At 41.8% G+C, this 19,779-nt stretch overlaps 1 protein-coding gene and 1 long non-coding RNA gene across 3 annotated transcripts; one reads left to right on the forward strand and one right to left on the reverse strand.

The window, feature by feature from the left end:
• The first annotated feature begins 78 nt into the window (after positions 1–78).
• Positions 79–12,908, forward strand: LOC139567860 (transcription elongation factor 1 homolog). Of its 2 annotated transcripts, none has more exons than XM_071389445.1 (4): positions 79–275; positions 1,701–1,868; positions 6,955–7,025; positions 11,547–12,908. In XM_071389445.1, exons 2-4 carry the CDS (start codon positions 1,753–1,755, stop codon positions 11,609–11,611), a joined length of 252 nt encoding a protein of 83 aa, XP_071245546.1. In that variant the 5' UTR covers positions 79–275; positions 1,701–1,752; the 3' UTR covers positions 11,612–12,908. The 2 variants fall into 2 exon arrangements, with proteins under 2 accessions (XP_071245546.1, XP_071245545.1); XM_071389444.1 differs by lacking the exon at positions 79–275 and adding an exon at positions 1,242–1,365.
• Positions 12,909–14,318: 1,410 nt separating this feature from the next.
• On the reverse strand, positions 14,319–19,074 carry LOC139567861 (uncharacterized). Its single transcript, XR_011673474.1, has 2 exons — positions 18,550–19,074; positions 14,319–15,737 (listed from the first exon to the last, which is right to left on the reverse strand). It is a non-coding gene; the product is annotated as an uncharacterized lncRNA (long non-coding RNA).
• Positions 19,075–19,779: the final 705 nt, after the last annotated feature.

Consider the following 19,779-nt stretch of genomic DNA (forward strand, 5'->3'; position numbering starts at 1 on the left):
GAAGGTGATCTCAGGAGGAAAAATGGCGGAAACAGATGTTCTGTTTGAATCAGATGGCGTGTCGAGTGGAGATGAGAATAATTTGATTACAGTGACGAATGCAAAATGAAATAAGAGAAGTAAAGTGTTAGTGGAACCTAGTAAATCCAAATGTAGTTGTGAGTCTTGGTTGGAATAAGGGGTTTGGATCGATGTTGTTTCCTGGGAAATCCGTTTGAAGTCTATTAAAATTGTGGATGCGTTGGATGAGGTGGCGTCGATGAGAATAACGAGAAGTGGGTTTATTTTTTTAGTTTGTTTCTATCGAACAGATGTCGGATTGGAATGTGTCGTGTGTGGATCTTCGAAGCAGGGCGCCTATCAAGGGTGTTATCTCTGGGGTGGCGCTAGAAGTAAATGCAAAGGATATACGTGAAGAATTGGGTCAAGTGGTTGGTGCACAACGACTGACCCGCATTGAAAGATGGAGTGCGGAAGCCCACTCCATCCAGCCATTCTATTGTGTTTATTTTTTATGAAGAGTCTCTCCCTTCTCACGTGTATTTGGGTTATATGGGATTCCATGCAAGAGCCTTCATGCCCAAACCCCATGCAGTGTGATAAATGTAAATTATTTGGTCATGTGTCAATTGTATGTGGACGGGAGGTGTATTCTATGCCAGCTGAGCCTAAATGCTGCAATTGTGGTGGTGAAGGTGCACCCGAATTTCTGAAGTGTTCTGTTAGGGTGAAGGAGACGGAGGTGGCAAGAATAAGGGCTGAATTTCTGAAGTGTCCTGTTAGGGTGAAGGAGACAGAGGTGGCAAGAATAAGGGCTGTCCAGAATGTATCTGGAGGCATTGAGAAGAGAGGAAGGAGTGAAGTTGAAGAAGTAATGGTAGTAGTAGAGACAAGATGTTCCGTGTCAACAGAGGGATCATGACATTTTGCATATTAAGGTGGACGTGGTAGCATTTATTACTTTGGTTATCAACTACACAGCACAAACGGAGAGGAATTTGGAGAAAATAGGCATCTTTGTGAGTGTGCCTGAGCATTTTTGGGGATTCAGTGACTTTTCTGCAGAGGCATTACAAGGAATCCTGTCGGTGAACGCTCCGGCCTCATAGGCACCTGAGCCTGTGTAGGGATGTGACTGAAGGAGTGGGACTGATGTTTTTGAGTGTTTTGCATTATCTCGGGTCCCCCTTCCCGCAATGGAAAATATTATTTGTGTTTTGTTTCAATACTCCGTACATTAGGTGGCGGCATTACACCAATAGGTGTAGTCTGCCATAACTTTAAAGAAGAAGAAGAAGAAGAACTTCCGGTTCTCCTTGCTTGCTTCTTTCTCCACTAAAAAGCCGGAGTGTGGTCTTAGGACAGGTAGCTAAACAAATACATCGTTTCATGGAGAAATTATATAATATAAGCTAGCTTGGTGATATATAATGTTGTACTTTCCATTATTAATAACGAACCATTCGGTTTCATGATACTATACCATCGGCAAGGAGAGATGTTGGAGAGTTGACTGAGTTTATGACAACAACACACGTTGTTGTTGTCGCTAAGCTAGCTAGCTAGCTACATGCACCTAGCTAGCTAGCGGGATTATATTGTTAATTTACAGTTTACAAAACGTTGATTTGATTGAACGACTGCGATCTATTCAGTTACAAAATTGCATTATTTGTCTTTGATGTACATTTGCTCCACAGAGTTTAGCCAACTAGCTAGCTAACGTTACTGTACACGTGAAGACTACCTAATATGGGTCGCCGCAAGTCCAAGAGAAAGCCCCCTCCAAAGAAGAAGCTTACTGGAAATTTGGACACTCAATTCACCTGTCCATTCTGCAATCACGAAAAGTCATGTGATGTGAAAATGTAAGTAACAAAGTACAGTATATAAAGTGTATATATACTACCGTTCAAAAGTTTGGGGTCACTTAGAAATGTTGTTTTTTAAAGAAAAGCACAAAAAAAAATCATTTAAAATAACATAAAATTGATCAGAAATACAGTGTAGACATTGTTAATGTCTGATTTTTAAGAGAATATCTACATAGGCGTACAGAGGCCCATTATCAGCAACCATCACTCCAATGGTACGTTGTGTTAGCTAATCCAAGTTTGTCATTTTAAAAGGCTTATTGGTCATAAGAAAACCCTTAAGCAATTACAGCTGAAAACTGTTGTCCTGATTAAAGAAGCAGTAAAACCGGCCTTTAGACTAGTTGAGTATGTGGAGCATCAGTATTTGTGGGTTCGATTACAGGCTCAAAATGGCCAGAAACAAAGCAATTTCTTCTGAAACTCGTCAGTCTATTCTTGTTCTGAGAAATTAAGTGTGTGTGTGTGTGTGTGTGTGTGTGTGTCTGAACACAAACACACACACACACAGGATGTCTGCCTGCAATGACAACAAGCTCAGTCCGATGATGCTGTGACACCGCCCCAGACCATGACGGACCCTCCACCTCCAAATCGATCCCGCTCCAGAGTACGGGCCTCGGTGTTATGCTCATTCCTTCGATGATAAATGCGAATCCGACCATCACCCCTGGTGAGCCAAAACTGTGACTCATCAGTGAAGAGCACATTTTGCCATTCCTGTCTGGTCCTGCGACGGTGGGTTTGTGCCCATAGGCGACGTTGTTGCCGGTGATGTCTGGTGAGGACCTGCCTTACAACAGGCCTACAAGCCCTCAGTCCAGCCTCTCTCAGCCTATTGCGGACAGTCTGAGCACTGATGAAGGGATTTGTGCGTTTCTGGTGTAACTCGGGCAGTTGTTGTTGCCATCCTGTACCTGTCCCGCATGTGTGATGTTCAGATGTACCGATCCTGTGCAGGTGTTGTTACACGTGGTCTGCCACTGCGAGGATGATCAGCTGTCCGTCCTGTCTTCCTGTAGCGCTGTCTTAGGCGTCTCACAGTACAGACATTGCAATTTATTGCCCTGGCCACATCTGCAGTCCTCATGCCTCCTTGCAGCATGCCTAAGGCACGTTCACGCAGATGAGCAGGGACCCTGGGCATCTTTCTTTTGGTGTTTTTCAGAGTCAGTAGAAAGGCTTCTTTAGTGTCCTAAGGTTTCATAACTGTGACCTTAATTGCCTACCGTCGGTAAGCTGTTAGTGTCTTAACGACCGTTCCACAGGTGCATGTTCATGAATTGTTTATGGTTCATTGAACAAGCATGGGAAACAGTGTTTAAACCCTTTACAATGAACATCTGTGAAGTTATTTGGATTTTTACGAATTATCTTTCAAAGGCAGGGTCCTGAAAAAGGGGTGTTTATTTTTTTTGCTGAGTTTATATATGCATACATTTCTTTATTTTTACTATTTTCTACATTGTAGAATAATAGTGACGACATCAAAACTAAGAAATAACACATGGAATCATGTGGTAACCAAAAAAGTGTTGAACAAATCAAAAGATATTTTAGGTTCTTCAAAGTAGCCACACTTTGCCTTCATGCTTTGCACACTCTTGGCACTTAAAACAAATCAAAATATATGAGATTTTTCAAACACTTTTTTGGGGTACTACATGATTCCATGTGTTACTTCATAGTTTTGATGTCTTCACTATTATTCTACAATGTAGAAAAATAAAGAAAAAACCCTGGAATGAGTAGGTGTCCAAACCTTTGACTGGTACTATGTAGAGGTCGACGGATTATAATTTTTCAATAACGATTATTAGAGGACCCCAAAAAAGCCGATACCGATTAATCGGCTGTAAAATAAAATAAAACTATATATATATATAAATAAATAAACAATTAAAAAAGTGTTTTGTGTGTATATATATATATATATATATATATATATATATATATATATATATATATATAATTATATTTTTTTGTAATAATGACAATTACAACAATACTGAATGAACAGTGAACACATTTATTTTATTTTAACTTAATATAATGCATAAATAAAATCTATTTAGTCTCAAATAAATAATGAAACCTGCTCAATTTGGTTTAAATAATAATAATGTCGGAGAAGAAAGTAAAAGTGTAATATGTGCCATGTAAAAAAGCTAACGTTTTAGTTCCTTGCTCAGAACCTATGAAAGCTGGTGGTTCAATATTCCCAGTTAAGAAGTTTTAGGTTGTAGTTATTATAGGAATTATGACGTGTCGACTGTTTCTCTCTATACCATTTGTATTTCATCTATCTTTGACTATTGGATGTTCTAATAGGCACTTTAGTATTGCCAGCCTAATCTCAGGAGTTGAAAGGCTTGAAGTCATAAACAGAGCTGTGAATCAAGCATTGCTAAGAGCTGCTGGCAAACGCGGTAAAGTGCTGAATGAATGCTTATGAGCCTGCTGCTGCCTACCACCGCTCAGTCAGACTGCTCTATCAAATATCAAATCATAGACTTAATTATAGTATAATAAACACAGAAATACGAGCCTTTGGTCATTAATATGGTCAAATCCAGAAACTATCATTTAGAAAACAAAACGTTTATTCTTTCAGTGAAATATGGAAGTGTTCCATATTTTATCGAACGGGTGGCAACCCTAGGTCTAAATATTGCTGTTACATTGCACAACCTTCAATGTTATGTCATAATTATGTACAATTCTGGCAAATTAGTTTGCAACGAGCCAGGCAACCCAAACTGTTGCATATACCTTGAGTCTGCGTGCAATGAACGCAAGAGAAGTGACACAATTTCCCTAGTTAATATTACCTGCTAACTTGAATTTTTTTAAACTAAATATGCAGGTTTAAAAATATATACTTCTGTGTATTGATTTTAAGAAAGGCATTGATAGTGCAATGATTGTGCTTCTTTCGTGAGTGTGCTTTTGTTAAATCATCCCCTGTTTGGCGAAGCAGGCTGTGATTCGATGATAAATTAACAGGCACCGCATTGATTATATGCAACGCAGGACAAGCTAGTAAACTACACATGGTTGATGATATTACTAGGTTAACTAGTGATTATGTGAAGATTGATTGTTTTTATAAGAAGTTTAATGCTAGCTAGCAACTTACCTTGGCTACTTGCTGCACTCGCGTAACAGGTGGTCAGCCTGCCACGTTTCCTCGTGGAATGCAATGTAATCGGCCATAATCGTCGTCCAAAAATGCAGGTTACCCATTTTTGTTATGAAAACTTGAAATCGGCCCTAATTAATCGGCCATACCTACTAATCGGTCGACCTCTAGTACTGTGTGTGTGTGTGTGTGTGTGTGTGTGTGTGTGTGTGTGTGTATGTATATATATATATATATATATATATACACACACACACACACACACACACACACACACACACACACACACACACACACACACACACACACACACACACACACACGTATATGTGTATACATTGATGGAAGCTACAATCTATCTGCAATATTAAAGCTGATCTGTTCCCTTAAAAAAGGGGGGGTAAAGTACAGTATGGCTTTCTCCCAAATGGCAAATCAAAAGAGAACCATCGTGCTCTTCCAAAAGTTTGGCTGGTGCGTAAAATCTTCAAATTCAGACAAAGGAAGAGGTGTAATGGGTTAGCACTCAAGAATATGTTGCATAAAGCTTACTTCATTATTCAATTTTTTAAATATAAAACTTCATCAAGGATGGCGTACACAGACGTTACCTACCAAATGGCACCCTATTCCATACGTACTTTAACCAGAACCCTATGTACCCTGGTCAAAAGTACACTACGTGACCATAAGTATGTGGACACCTGCTTTTCGAACATCACATTCCAAAATCAATGGCCATTAATATGGAGTTGGTCCCCCTTTACTGCTGTAACAGCCTTTCCACTAGATGTTGGAGCATTGCTGTGGGGCCTGGCTTGCTTGGCTTTCCAAATCATCCTAAAGGTGTTCGATGGGGTTGAGGTCAGGGTTTTGTGCAGGCCAGTCAAGTTCTTCCACACCGATCTCGACAAACCATTTCTGTATGGACCTCACTTTGTGCACGGGGACATTGTCATGCTGAAACAGGAAAGGGCCTTCCCTAAACTGTTGCCACAAAGTTGGAAGCACAGAATCGTCTAGATTGTCATTGTATTCTGTAGCATTAAGATTTCCCTTCACTGGAACTAAGTGGTCTAGCACAAACCATGAAAAACAGCCCCAGACTATTATTACTCCTCCACCAAACTTTACAGTTAGCATTATGCATTGGGGCAGGTAGTGTTCTCCTGGCATCCGCTAAACCCAGATTAGTCTGTTGGACTGCCAGATGGTGAAGCATGATTCATAACTACAGAGAATGAGTTTCCACTGCTCCAGAGTCCAATTGCGGCGAGCTTTACACCACTCCAGCCGACACTTGGCATTGCACATGGTGATTTTTAGGCTTGTGTGTGGCTGCTCGGCCATGGAAACCCATTTCATGAAACTCTCGACGAACAGTTCTTGTGCTGATGTTGCTTCAAGAGGCAGTTTGGAACTCGGTAGTGAGTGTTGCAACCGAGGACAGACTATTTTTACCACTTCAGCACTTGGCAGTCCCATTCTGTGAGCTTGTGTGGTCTACCACGTCGCGGCTGAGCTGTTGATGGTCCTAGACGTTTCCACTTCACAATAACAGCACTTACAGTTGACTGGGGCAGCTCTAGCAGGGCAGAAATGTGACGAACTGACTTGTTGGAAAGGTGGAATCCTATGACGATGCCATCTTTAAAGTCACTGAGCTCTTCAGTAAGGCCATTCTACTGTCAATGTTTGTCTATGGAGATTGCATGGCGCGTGCTTGATGTTATACACCTGTCAGTGTACCATGGGTGTGGCTGAAATAGCCAAATCTACTCATTTGAAGGGGTGTCCACATACTTGTGTGTAATGTTATATATTTTAGTGTAGTTCTCTAGGAGGTAGTGCACTACAGGCTGTAACTCTGACATTTTAATGATGCAACTATTTATTAATACTTTGTTTTAACTTTTCATTTTCTTGTATTGCCAACAGGGAAAGGACCAGAAATACTGGGATAATATCATGTACAGTTTGCCTGGAGGAGTTCCAAACCCCCATTACCTGTATCCTTTGAAGTCTATTGAACTCAAACACAACAGCTATTGTTATTATAATCACATTGAGTATGTTTACATGCACCCTAATAATTTGATATTAAACTGATTATGGCAGATTATGCAATAGTCATATAAACACCTTAATCTGCGTAAGGTCAAAATCGAAGTAAGCGTACACGGATTAAAACAACTAGTTTTCTGAGCAATCTTTCTAATTATTAGGCCGTGTAAACAACTTTAATCTGCGTTCCAGTGGTGTATTTTATCTGCGCATATGCTAACACCAGCCAAGCGAGCCTCCCTCTTTAGCGCGAGTGAAGTGAGTTCGGTACAACGTCTTAGGGACTGTAGATGATTTATAATGAGGGATACATGGAGAAATTGGATCTCTGACATGAAAATGGATGGCCCTCCCTTCGGTAAAATATATATTTTTACCCGACCCTCCCTGAATGCCTGGGGGGGAAAAACAAGAGACAAGTGAGCCCTATACTGAAAGAATAATGAAAACATAAAGTGGATAGCAGAGAACATGCCTACTGTTTACCCTCACTCCTAGGACAGACCAGAGCTTTACATGCTGACCAAACCGCACGCATGCGCCATCACGGAAGTTGATTTTGTTCACCCAAGCGATCAGGACACGCAGGTTGAAGTATCAAAACAAACTCTGAAGCAATTATATTAATTTGGGGACAGGTCAAAAAGCATTAAACATTTATGTCAATTTAGCTAGCTAGCTTGCTGTTGCTAGCTAATTTGTCCTGGGATATTAACATTGGGTTGTTATATTACTTGAAATGCTTAAGGTTCTCTACTCAGACAATTAATCCACAGATAAAATGGTAAATTCGTTTCTCGTAACCTCTCCTTCCTTCAGGCTTCTTTGGATTTTATTTTGTGGTTGGCAACCAACTTTACAGCATTACTACAACCGACTGGAATGGGGACATAAGTTCATCTTTCAATCACCCTTGTGGGTATATAGTCCTAAAAACTTATGAGGCGATGGGAGAGGCCGGAGTTGCAGCGCAAATAGAACCAATTTCTATTTTAGCGTACGGCCACGCAGACACTCGAGCAGTGTGGGTGCAATGATTGAATAACATGTATGTGTAACTTTATTTTGCGGTGTGGTCAGCATGTTATAGTCAGTTAAGAACAAATTCTTATTTTCAATGACGGCCTAGGAACAGTGGGTTAACTCAGGGGCAGAACGACAGATTTTTACCTTGTCAGCTCCGGGATTCGATCTTGCAACCTTTCGGTTACTAGTCCAACGCTCTAACCACTAGGCTACCTGCCGCCCCATATGCAGTTTAAAAAAAAAACTGCTCTTCATTTTGTAAGCATTACATGACCAAGTAGCCCGACGGTGGTGAATTCACAGACCTCCACGGACAAGGAGGTGATATCCATTTTAACAAAAGCACTGCATGAATCTCTTATTTTGGTACGAGACAAAATTGGCTTTTATAAACATTTCATGAAATTCTACATCACTGGAGACGATCAGAGTCTTTAGTTAATACCACAACAGAGCAGAACAACACCTGAGCGGACGCTGCTGCACCGGAGACGTTTTGATTTCTATACAGGCTGTTAAAGCAAAGGATAGTTTGGAACAGTGATAAAGTTGTCTATCAACTGTAAATATTCAGCACAACTGAACTAGTCACCACGGAAGTATGGCCGGTATGCATTTGTAAACTGTTTTCATGTGGGAAACTATCATTTTCAAATATATTCTATTTTATTCCATGATATTGTTACAAGATAGATGTGTGTATGATTAGGGCATGGGAGTATAAATTAAATTAACAGACTAGGCGTGCATAGCTCACCGCATGATCCTCAAACCAAAGACCAGCCAAACTCATGTTTCTAAATGTGAATTCCAAGGCACTGTAGAATGATTGCATAGCCTAATAAGGCATCTTTTGTTTCATAATTTAATTCTAAGTAATAATACAAAAATTATTTATTTATTTAGAGTTAGTATGTTAATAATTTGTTGCGGCTCTCCCTCGCATTTTTCAAATTGAGACCACGGGGCTGCATGGTCAAATTCATTCTGATAGGCCTAAATATAATTGATTTAGAATGACCACAAATCCCATAAACGATAGAATGACAAACTAAATCAATATGTAGTCTATAGCTGTCTATAGGTAGGTAGCCTAAATGGTGGTATTCCTGTATTGTTTTTCTCTGGCGGTGGCACGAAGGATGAACTGTAGGCGTGTGTGTAGAGGCCCGTCGGTCGGAGGCGTGGCCACTTTGAGCCAAATCCAACGTAACAAGACCATACAGAAAACTCCACCAGGGTTTGTTAAAACGGCTCTCCTCAAAAACAGTCTAATCAAATCAAATGTTATTTGTAACATACACATGTTTAGCAGATGTTAATGCGAGTGTAGCGAAATGCTTGTGCTTCTAGTTCCGACCATGCAGTAATATCTAACAAGTAATCTAACAATTTCACAACAACTACCTTATACACACAAGTGTAAAGGAATGAATATGTACATAAAAATATATGGATGAGCGATGGCCGAACGGCATAGGCAAGATGCAGTAGATGGTATAGAGTACAGTATATACATATGAGATGAGTAATGTAGGGTATGTAAACATTATTTAAAGTGGCTAGTGATACATTTATTACATCCAATTTTTAATTATTAAAGTGGCTAGAGATTTGAGTCAGTATGTTGGCAGCAGCTACTTAATGTTAGTGATGGTTGTTTAACAGTCTGATGGCCTTGAGATAGAAGCTGTTTTTCAGTCTCTCGGTCCCAGCATTGATGCACCTGTAATGACCTCGCCTTCTGGATGATAGCGGGGTGAACAGGCAGTGGCTCAGGTGGTTGATGTCCTTGATGATCTTTTTGGCCTTCCTGTGACATCTGGTGGTGTAGGTGTCATAGAGGGCAGGTAGTTTGCCCCCGGTGATGCGTTATGCAGACCTCACTACCTTCTGGAGAGCCTTACGGTTATGGGCGGAGCAGTTGCCGTACCAGGCGTTGATACAGCCCGACAGGATGCTCTTGATTGTGCATCTGTAAAAGTTTGAGTGTTTTTGGTGACAAGCCGAATTTCTTCAGCCTCCTGAGGTTGAAGAGGCGTTACTGCGCCTTCTTCACAACGCTGTCTGTGTGGGTGGACCATTTCAGTTTGTCCGTGATGTGTACGCCGAGGAACTTAAAGCTTTCCACCTTCTCCACTACTGTCCCGTCGATGTGGATAGGGGGCTGCTCCCTCTGCTGTTTCCTGAAGTCCACGATCATCTCCTTTGTTTTGTTGACATTTGAGTGTGAGGTCTTGTACAATGCACTTGAACTCAACCTACTGAGTGCTTAGCTTACAGAAACGTACCACCTCTATTGCGTATGCAGACAAACTGATCCACCGCATGGACCTTTACCACGACACCAACGAGAGCTAGGATCCACATTCACAGCGTGTCCGCCACGATGGTCATAAAACTCTGCGGAACCCATTGCTCAGTGGAACCCAGAACGATACGGGGACCACTGCTGTCCTTTCAGCACCAAGATTCAAAGGGCGCTCAAAATAACTCCTCAAGATGTAGGCTACAACTAATAGTCCTTCTCATCACTTATTACAAATAGAAGATTATCACATCTCACAATGGTGCTCGTTTAGTAACGTCAGATCAAAGCTAAATCAATGTCTCGCAAGATCGCAATGTGTAAATCGTATTTTACATACCAGATCCGGATATAATGGCATATAAGCTACTTTACCAGGCCTATAATGTTACACCAGAAACACCTGTCATTTCTTATTTGTAGCTGAATAGTCATATTTCTTTACCAAGACTCAACAGCGTGCACGCCGCAGGCAGCGCTTTGATACAAAATAAGCCTACAAGAAATGCTAATAGTTTAACACGATCTGCTTTCATTTGGTCACAAAACAGTTATTCAAGATCTAAATTCCCATGAAACTGATTGAGGTCAAATGATTGACAGGCAGTCTGAACATTTCACCAGTAAAACGTGAAGAATTACCATTCACGATTGACAGTGACAATGGCCTACTTTGAAATGAGGTATGCCTAACTTGGTGTTTGAGGGTATTAAACATTTGACATTTTCTTGAGACAAGATGTGTGGGCATATAGGCAGTTTTTAAATCAAACTATTATATCAATCTGACTATCCACAATAATCGCATTATTGTGTGCATGTAACCGTACTAGTTGATACATAATCAATAAGGCTGCAGCAATTGTAATTTCCTAAGGATGTAATGCCTAATTCCAATGGGATTGGCTATTATGATAATATTGTTTTATATGTATTTTAACATCTGGAATGCTAACAGCACAGTTAGACTATAAGTTGCTCTGGGTAAGAGCATCTGATAAATGGCTAAAATGTAAATACACCAATGACTAGACAGTTGCATGCAGTCACATTTACTCCAATCTCCTGTTGCTAACATCTTCTAGGATGAGTGTATGTATATAAGTTACATGTCCTTACCTTACTCTCTAAGATCTGTCAGAGCCTGTGGACGTGTACAGTGATTGGATAGACGCTTGTGAAGCAGCCAATCAGTAGCCCAGGCTCACCGGGGCGGAAGACCTCACGTTGGAACAGGAAGCTGATTTAGCGGTGGCTCTCGTCTGTTTCTCACCAATCACTGCCAGTCTTCAGCCCAAGATAATGATCCCGTTCCAGGCTGACTACATTGCAGACGTTGCATTGCATCAACCAATAGTTGCGTGCCACGTCATCAACTGCAGTTGGGCATCATATTGCTATGTCATGTGGTTAGCTGATATGTGAACCAACTATCCAGACGTTGTGAGATCTGGCAGATGCCTGCAAATGTAGTCAGCCTGGTAAGCAACCTCTGACCTTTACCTCACATCTCCCACACTAGTGACCTGGCGTCCACCGAGACTGTCTGGCGTAGCCATAGTTCAGTCCAGAGCCCTGTATAGGTTACGCCTCAAATGGCACCCCATTCCCTATGTAGGGCACTACTTTTGACCAGCTCCCGTAGGGCTCGGGTGGGAAATAGTGCACAATGTAGGGAATAGGGTTCCGTTTGGGATGTGACCTTAGAGGTATATATGACTGGTTAAGTCAACCTATTCCCCTACTCACCATTTTAATTAATACAGACTTCATTTTACAAGCGGTCAGTTGTCATGGCTCCTAGTTTACTGGTAGGATTACAGTTAGTAGCTGCTCTTGGGTTAGTTTGTACTCTCCCCTGTGTCCAGTTCTTCTAGAGATACACAACACCACAGTGTACAGCAACACCACAGTGTTGGGTCATTCCATTGGGGTGTATTCGGTGTAACTCTGAGTGTGTTTTATGCGGAGTAACTCTTCATGCAAACTAGTGGGGTGTTCCAGAAAGCAGGATTGTTAAGTTAGCCAGCTAACTTTGATATGCAGTTAAATATATCCTTATTTTATATTTAGAAAGTTAAACTTGAATATGGGTTGTTGTTGGTTGTCAAGTCAATTATACCATGATGATTTTTTTGGGGGACTGTTAGCTGGCTAAGTCATTGATCCTGCTTTCTGGAACAGTCTAAACTCAAGTGGTTTATGAAATATTTTCTATGAATATCCCAGGTCCTTTTTCTCAATGTGAAAATGGTTACGGTATCTCCCTGAAGACATGTTGCACCATTCCTTTGTTAGAGAAATGTACTAAAAGGGAGAGGTAGGATGGTACATAAACAGTAGGTCCAAATTAGTATTATTGATTTGATTATTTTAGTTTTTCAAATGATAAGAAAATTGGCAATGATTTGCAATTGGTTGCCCTTTGTAATATTGTGATGATTTTTATTTTCAATGTGACAAATTAAAAAGTGTTGTATTTTGACACCCACAATGAATGTGTCTGTGTCGATGGTCTGAAAGTTAACCAGCTAAACTCTAAAGTATATAGAGCATGTTTCTACTGGAGAGACATGCCGTTTCATTTCCTGATAGTAGGCTAGCTAGAGGAAACCGCCTAACTGTACAGTTTACCACTAAAACTTCAACATCTTCCTCGTCAACTCCGATGTGAGCACCGTGTGTGTGCACCAATGCAGTTGTGATTGTGTGTGTACCCATGGCTCTCAGCTGTGGATATTGACAATGAGTTATGATCACGATGATGAGTGGTTATCAGTTTGTTCTATCCCTCCATCCTTATCTCAATCTCCTCTCATTCAGCATGTGAGGTCAAGTGTCACTCTAGTCTCTGTTGTCAAGGCTGCCAATAACCCACACAACGGCACCATGGCAACCGTTTCCAAGGTAACAAGTCTTTTGTTTCTAGACACCTGGAGCTGTGCTCACACAATCTGCAATTTTTGTAACTTTTACACATGCACCATCAACAAGTTGCATAATGTATGTAATTGCTGCATTTCAACACAATGCAAATGAGTAAGGAATGCTTACAGGGCATAGAAACAGTTGATGGTGTTATGTATAGTAGCTTTGTGCTAAAATATTTTTGGGGAGTTTGACAGCTCTAGGGATTGATCACTTACATCTCGTGGTATTGACTCAGAGTTGCAGAATTAGGATGAAAAGTCTACCATTTTGGCTTATAGCTGTCTGGCTCCAAATAATGTGGCCATGGCTTTGTTTCATCTGTTGGGAAGAATTACAACAAGTACTGCATGCTGTGTCTAGAGATTGCAGAACAAGCTCTGGGAATGTTCTTAACCACTGCCAAAATGTGGTGGTTTTTCGTGCGCTTTTCAGCTGCCGTGGCATCACCCAGGTGGGAGCTACAAGTTTGGCAATGGAGGAGCGGGTCCTATAGAGGAACTGGCCATCAGAGACACAGATGTGGTGCACTGATGAAGCGCTCCGGGCCTGTTTGCTTCTCTCTGGCTGTACCATCGATGCCCCGTCTGCTGAAGCTACACTGCCTTTCCAACCCAAACTGCCTCAACTCACAGCCTTTCATCAGAATCCAAACTGCCTCAACTCACAGCCTTTCATCAGAAGCCAAACTGCCTCAACTCACAGCCTTTCATCAGAAGCCAAACTGCCTCAACTCACAGCCTTTCATCAGAAGCCAAACTGCCTCAACTCACAGCCTTTCATCAGAAGCCAAACTGCCTCAACTCACAGCCTTTCATCAGAAGCCAAATAGAGACATTCGATGTCCATCTCTACCATCTCAATTTTTAATTTTGTTTAGCCATTTATGCGGTTTGAGATTTTCTGTAATGAAAAGCTCTGTGCAAGTTTAATTATTATTACAAAACAATGCCATGAAATGACTAAATATACAAGGGAAGTTAACGTTGATTTAATGGAAATACATGAAATTAGTAAATATACAAGGAAAGCTAACGTTGATTTATTGGAAGTACATTATCAGCAGCAATAATGTACTAAAATGTATTTCAACACATTTTTCCCAACACCTCTGGCATTCTCTAATCTGCAACCATTCATCAGTTAGGGGGTGTATTTATTATGAACAAAACGAAAGCCAACACTCAAACAGGGAGGGACATACCTGAACTTGTCCAATAAGAAACTCTTGTTTTTGTTACAAAAGTTTTCAGTTGCAAAACATTTTGCTACAGTGTACAATAATGAATACACCCAAGCCTTGACAATGTAGTAGCCTGGGTAGACCAGACTGAACACCGTGTTTCATTATGAGCGCAGAATTCAGTCTAGTTTAACCGGGGCCAGGCTATCAAAATAATCCCCAGATCCCTTGGTGAGATGGATGTCGGAGTAGAGTTAAGTTGCCTCTAGACACAGGTCAATTTGGGCATTTTCACCAGAAGTGGTTTAGGTTAGGATTTGGGGAGGGTGAATTGATCCTAGATCTGTGCCTACGGGCAACTTCTATCTGGAGCTGAAACGTCAGCCACTGCAATGTAGTCCTTAAAGTTGTCCCTGGACACTGATCTAAGGTTAGTTTTAGCCTTGGGAGGGAAAGCTGGTCCTAGATCAGTCTACTGTATCTGGTGCTGATATGGTATGTCAGCCACCGTGATGCAAGCCTTAACATGTCTTCATGTGCTACCGTCTCTAGCTGTCGCTGCAGACGTCAAAGTCACACTTAGTTGTAGCATGTGGTTATATAAATAGTGATGTGAGAGAGAGGGGGGAGTCACAGGGTGGTGGTAGTGTTGTCATGGACCAGCACAGGTGAAAATACAAGGTTCCTCTTTATCCCTGCACACTTATTAAGGAGTTGATTGGGCACTATACTATATAGGTGAAAAATGTTTATAGGAAGTGAGTGGCCGGTGTCGTCCAGCAGCCGCTGACATGGCATGCATGCCAGAGACGGCGTGGGTTTGAATCCGGCCCACTGCCCTTTGACTCACCCTTCCCCTATCATTCCTGTCTTTTCAGCACTATCTCTTCAATAAAGCAAAAATAAATAAATCGAAAGGGAATATACCTAGTCCATAATTTGTATTTATTTTTGTTGTAATGATATAGGTCAATTGTCGATGCAATAGCTTCCACTCGGCTACGCGTATTCTCAAGCAATAACATCCACATCTGTATTATCAACCCAAGAATACCCGTGGTCGAGACGGGAGCACTGGGTCTAAACTCCTCCCTCCATCCTGTCTTCTCCCCTCTATCCATTCTCCTCTTTTTCTTTTCTTTATTCTTCACTCGTAGAATGATAGATGAGAGGGAGGGGGAGGGGGCAGAAGACATCTGTGAAAATGGTGGCCTGGGAAAGAAAAGTGTTGGATTAGAAAACAAACAATAACATGCACTGTACACAAAGAAAGACACCTGAAGTACCTGAAGTGAACTGGTAAACAGTTTACATTCCTCCCTTTTCTGACCTCTTCACCCCTTTTATCAAACAAGCTTTTAACCTACTGTAGCTCTCTCCCTGCCTGCCTGTCTCCTTCCCTCTCTCTCGTCCTCTCTCACCCTTTTATTTTCCTCTCTTCCTGTCTCCCTCCCTCCTGCTCTCTACCTCCTCTCTCTGCCTGTCCCATTGCGAATAAGGCAGTCAGCATGACTCAACCACACTCTCACTTTCTAATTAGAGGCAGTGGATGTCAATCAACAGCTGAGAGTAGAAGAAGAGGAGGGGGGGGGGGGAGAGGAGGGGGAGAGATTGAATGTATCAGCACCATGGACAGCTCCCTGTGGAGAACTCAGGGCTGGTTTACAAACATCGAGTTTACTCCTCTCTCTCACACACTCTCTCTCTCTCTACTGTTGAATTTAAGGTTTATATCTTGATTGACTGATATTCTCTCTACCAGCCCATCAATCACATGCTGTAACATGCACCTTGAATAGAGGAACACTGCCAAATGAGAGAGAGTACCACTCTGTCAAAACTCTCACCAACCTTCCTGTCCGTCTACTTCCCCTCTCATCGTCATTGACAGGAGGTGCCAAAACAAGTCCGACACGTCAAGTATTCTGACACTATATCCCTCATTACATGGTTTATAGCTTTCTACCTCTCGCTCTCACTCTGTTTCTCTCTCTCCCTCTCTTCCGCTCTCTCTCTCATGTGGTAGACACTAGCAGAGAGGGTGTTTACTGGTAGGCTATGAGAACAGCAAGCTCATCATTAAAGGAGGACATTCCTCCTCTACATTACTGTTGGAACAAAAGCACTGCTGTCAATATGTTGCTGCTGTTTGCCTACAGCATCAGTTCTCCTCCAGACCCTACAGCCACTGATGCTGGAGTCAGACTCACTATTCTAGAACTTTAGGGGTCCGTTGACAACATGATCAATCTGTAGCAAATGTATTGTATTTTGTTCCTCATAGTTTTTGGCATCACTTAGTGACAAAGAAAGAGATATTTTGTAGAAGAGGAACACCTAAGTATACTGAAGGCTAAATACACAGTTATCACTATTCCATAAAGACATCTTCTGACCATTGTAAATAGCAGCACCTGTTTTGTCGTCTACGTGAGAGGATTGTATATTAGGGTTTCTTTGTTTGTAGATACTGTACATCTGGTAGACCAGTTCCTCTAAGTGGAACACAGTAGGCTACTCTCAGAATAGCAGTGAACTGATTAGTTCAGCCTTATACTGCACACTATTCATTTCCCCCTCAAGTAACAGACCTTAAAGCAGCAATCAGCAGTAGAAACAATAACAAAGCTCTTTCCTCGTCCGTTTCTGTAAAAAGCTGAGGGATGAACCCGGAGAAATGCAACCACTCTCAAATTCATTGACATAGCTTTGGATGCAAGGACTGACCATGCAAGATATCAAAATTATAGTTTTAATCATGTTTTGGGTTCTGATGGGGGTACGACAGTTGAACTAAGCTCATGAGGCATTTATTTATAAGTTAGGCTATATTCTTCAAGAATCAATTGGTACATATTACTTTATAAGTAAAATAAATTGATGTAGCAACTGCTGATTTCCCTTTGAATTCTTCCTAAAATAAAGAAATGAAATAACATTCCAAGAACAACAAAATAGCCTAACCAATAAAACACCGTAGAATAATATTCTGTGATATTGTTGACAGTTCTGACAGTGCATGCTTATTTTTAATGGGACCTGTCTTTGGTTATCTATTCATCAACATATTCCTGCTTTCTTCCATCAATAAACAAAGTGTTATTCATCTATACTGAACAAAAATATAAACGCAACATGTAAAGTGTCGGTCCCATGTTTCATGAGCTGAAATAAAAGATCCCAGAAATGTTCCATATGCACAAAAAAGCTTATTTCTTTCTAATCTTGTGCACACATTAGTTTACATCCCTGTTAGTGAGCATTTCTCCTTTGCCAAGATAATCCATCCACCTGACAGGTGTGGCATATCAAGAAGCTGATTAAACAGCATGATCATTACACAGGTGCACCTTGTGCTGGAGACAATACTGGCCACTCTTAAATGTGTAGTTTTGTCACACAACACAATGCCACAGATGTCTACATTTTGAGGGAGCGCGCAATTGGTATGCTGACTGTAGGAATGTCCACCAGAGCTGTTGCCAGATAATTTAATGTTAATTTCTCTACCATAAATCGCCTCTAACGTCGTTTTAGATAATTTGACAGTACCCCCCGACCAGCCTCGCAACCGCAGACCACGTGTAACCACGCCAGCCCAGGACCTCCACATCTGGCTTCTTGACCTGCAGGATCATCTGAGACCAGGCACCCTGACAACTGATGAAATTGAGGAGTATTTCTGTCTGTAATCATGCCCTTTTGTGGGGAAAACTCATTCTGATTGGCTGGGCCTGGTTCTACAGCACCTCTGCCCAGTCATGTGAAATCCATGAATTAGGGCCTAATGAATGTATTTAAATTGACTGATTTCCTTATATGAACTGTAACTCAGTAAAATCGTTGAAATTGTTGCATGTTGCGTTTATATTTTTGTTCAGTATAGATTTCGTTTAGAATAGACTACCAAAAAAATATAAATAAAACTCGATACTAAGCCACTGGTGAATTGTAGCCTAAATGTCGCAACACCCGGCACGAGATGACAGGCTTAATAGCTCATAATAATAAGTGATACGCTCACCCGTCCATTGCACTTCCACGGTTGTCCCAGATCGGATATCTCGAGTCGGTACCACAGAGTAACCATGTTTTCATTAAAAATATATCAGCGAGAAACGCCCCCCAATTCATTTCTCTTTCGCGGTTTGCATGGTTTAGGCGGTAGGGACGTTCCAAGGATCCCAGATAGCACTGATCCGAAAGCTCTATGATGAACCAATGGGATGAACCAACGCTCGTGTCATCTGCCGGCTGATTCTGAACTGCAACCTCTCACTTCTCCGACCCCCATCCCGAAGAAAGAGCACGCCCTCCATCACTCCTAGCTCACACGCTCCTGTAGAAAATGCATAAATCCAAAAGCCTCAGTGGACGACTTCTTCAAGCTTATTTTCCACTGAACAAGAGTGAGGAAAGTCAAATGATGTCCAACAACGACGTGCGTAGAGGCTAAATGACAGTCGGTTTGAAGTTACTGTACAACTCCATATAATGACCATTGTACTAGGTTGCTAAGGGGAATGGTAGCTGTGCCACTTACCTTGGCCCAGAGTGTGTCCAACTTGTGCTCTCTCTGCCTGCCTCTCTCTCACACAGACACGGTTAATGGCTCCATAATCGTCCGAGGCAGACTATTTGGCGACTGCAGCAAGGCAAAGACCAAAATTTGTAATTTACTACGACAGATAGTAGGCTATCTTTGTATTCTGGGGTTTGGTGGTTTGCATTTGGACCCCCCCTCCATTAGCAGAGACATACTAATGGTCCTGGCTGCATGGTGGTCCAGATAGTAACTATGTGACTGTGACTCCTGAACACGCTCCACTGTTGGACATGAGAAATCTCTTCCACTTTCCAACCGTTAGATTTGACAGAGCTACCAGCTACCAGTCACAAGCACCAACACACACACACACACACACACACACACACACACACACACACACACACACACACACACACACACACACACACACACACACACACACACACAGTTCACACACACACAGCATTAGCAGAGGAATACTAATGGTCCTGGCTGCATGGTGGTCCAGATAGTATACATTGTGTGCGTGTGTGTGTGTGTGTGTGTGTGTGTGTGTGTGTGTGTGTGTGTGTGTGTGTGTGTGTGTGTGTGTGTGTGTGTGTGTGTGTGTGCGTGCGTGCGTGCGTGCGTGCGTGCGTGCGTGCGTGTGTGTGTGGGGGGGGGGGGTCCAGACAGACTGTGACTCCAGGGTCATAGGCATTGTGC

The sequence above is a fragment of the Salvelinus alpinus genome, chromosome 2, assembly GCF_045679555.1.
Source record: "Salvelinus alpinus chromosome 2, SLU_Salpinus.1, whole genome shotgun sequence".
NCBI classification, from domain to species: domain Eukaryota; kingdom Metazoa; phylum Chordata; class Actinopteri; order Salmoniformes; family Salmonidae; genus Salvelinus; species Salvelinus alpinus.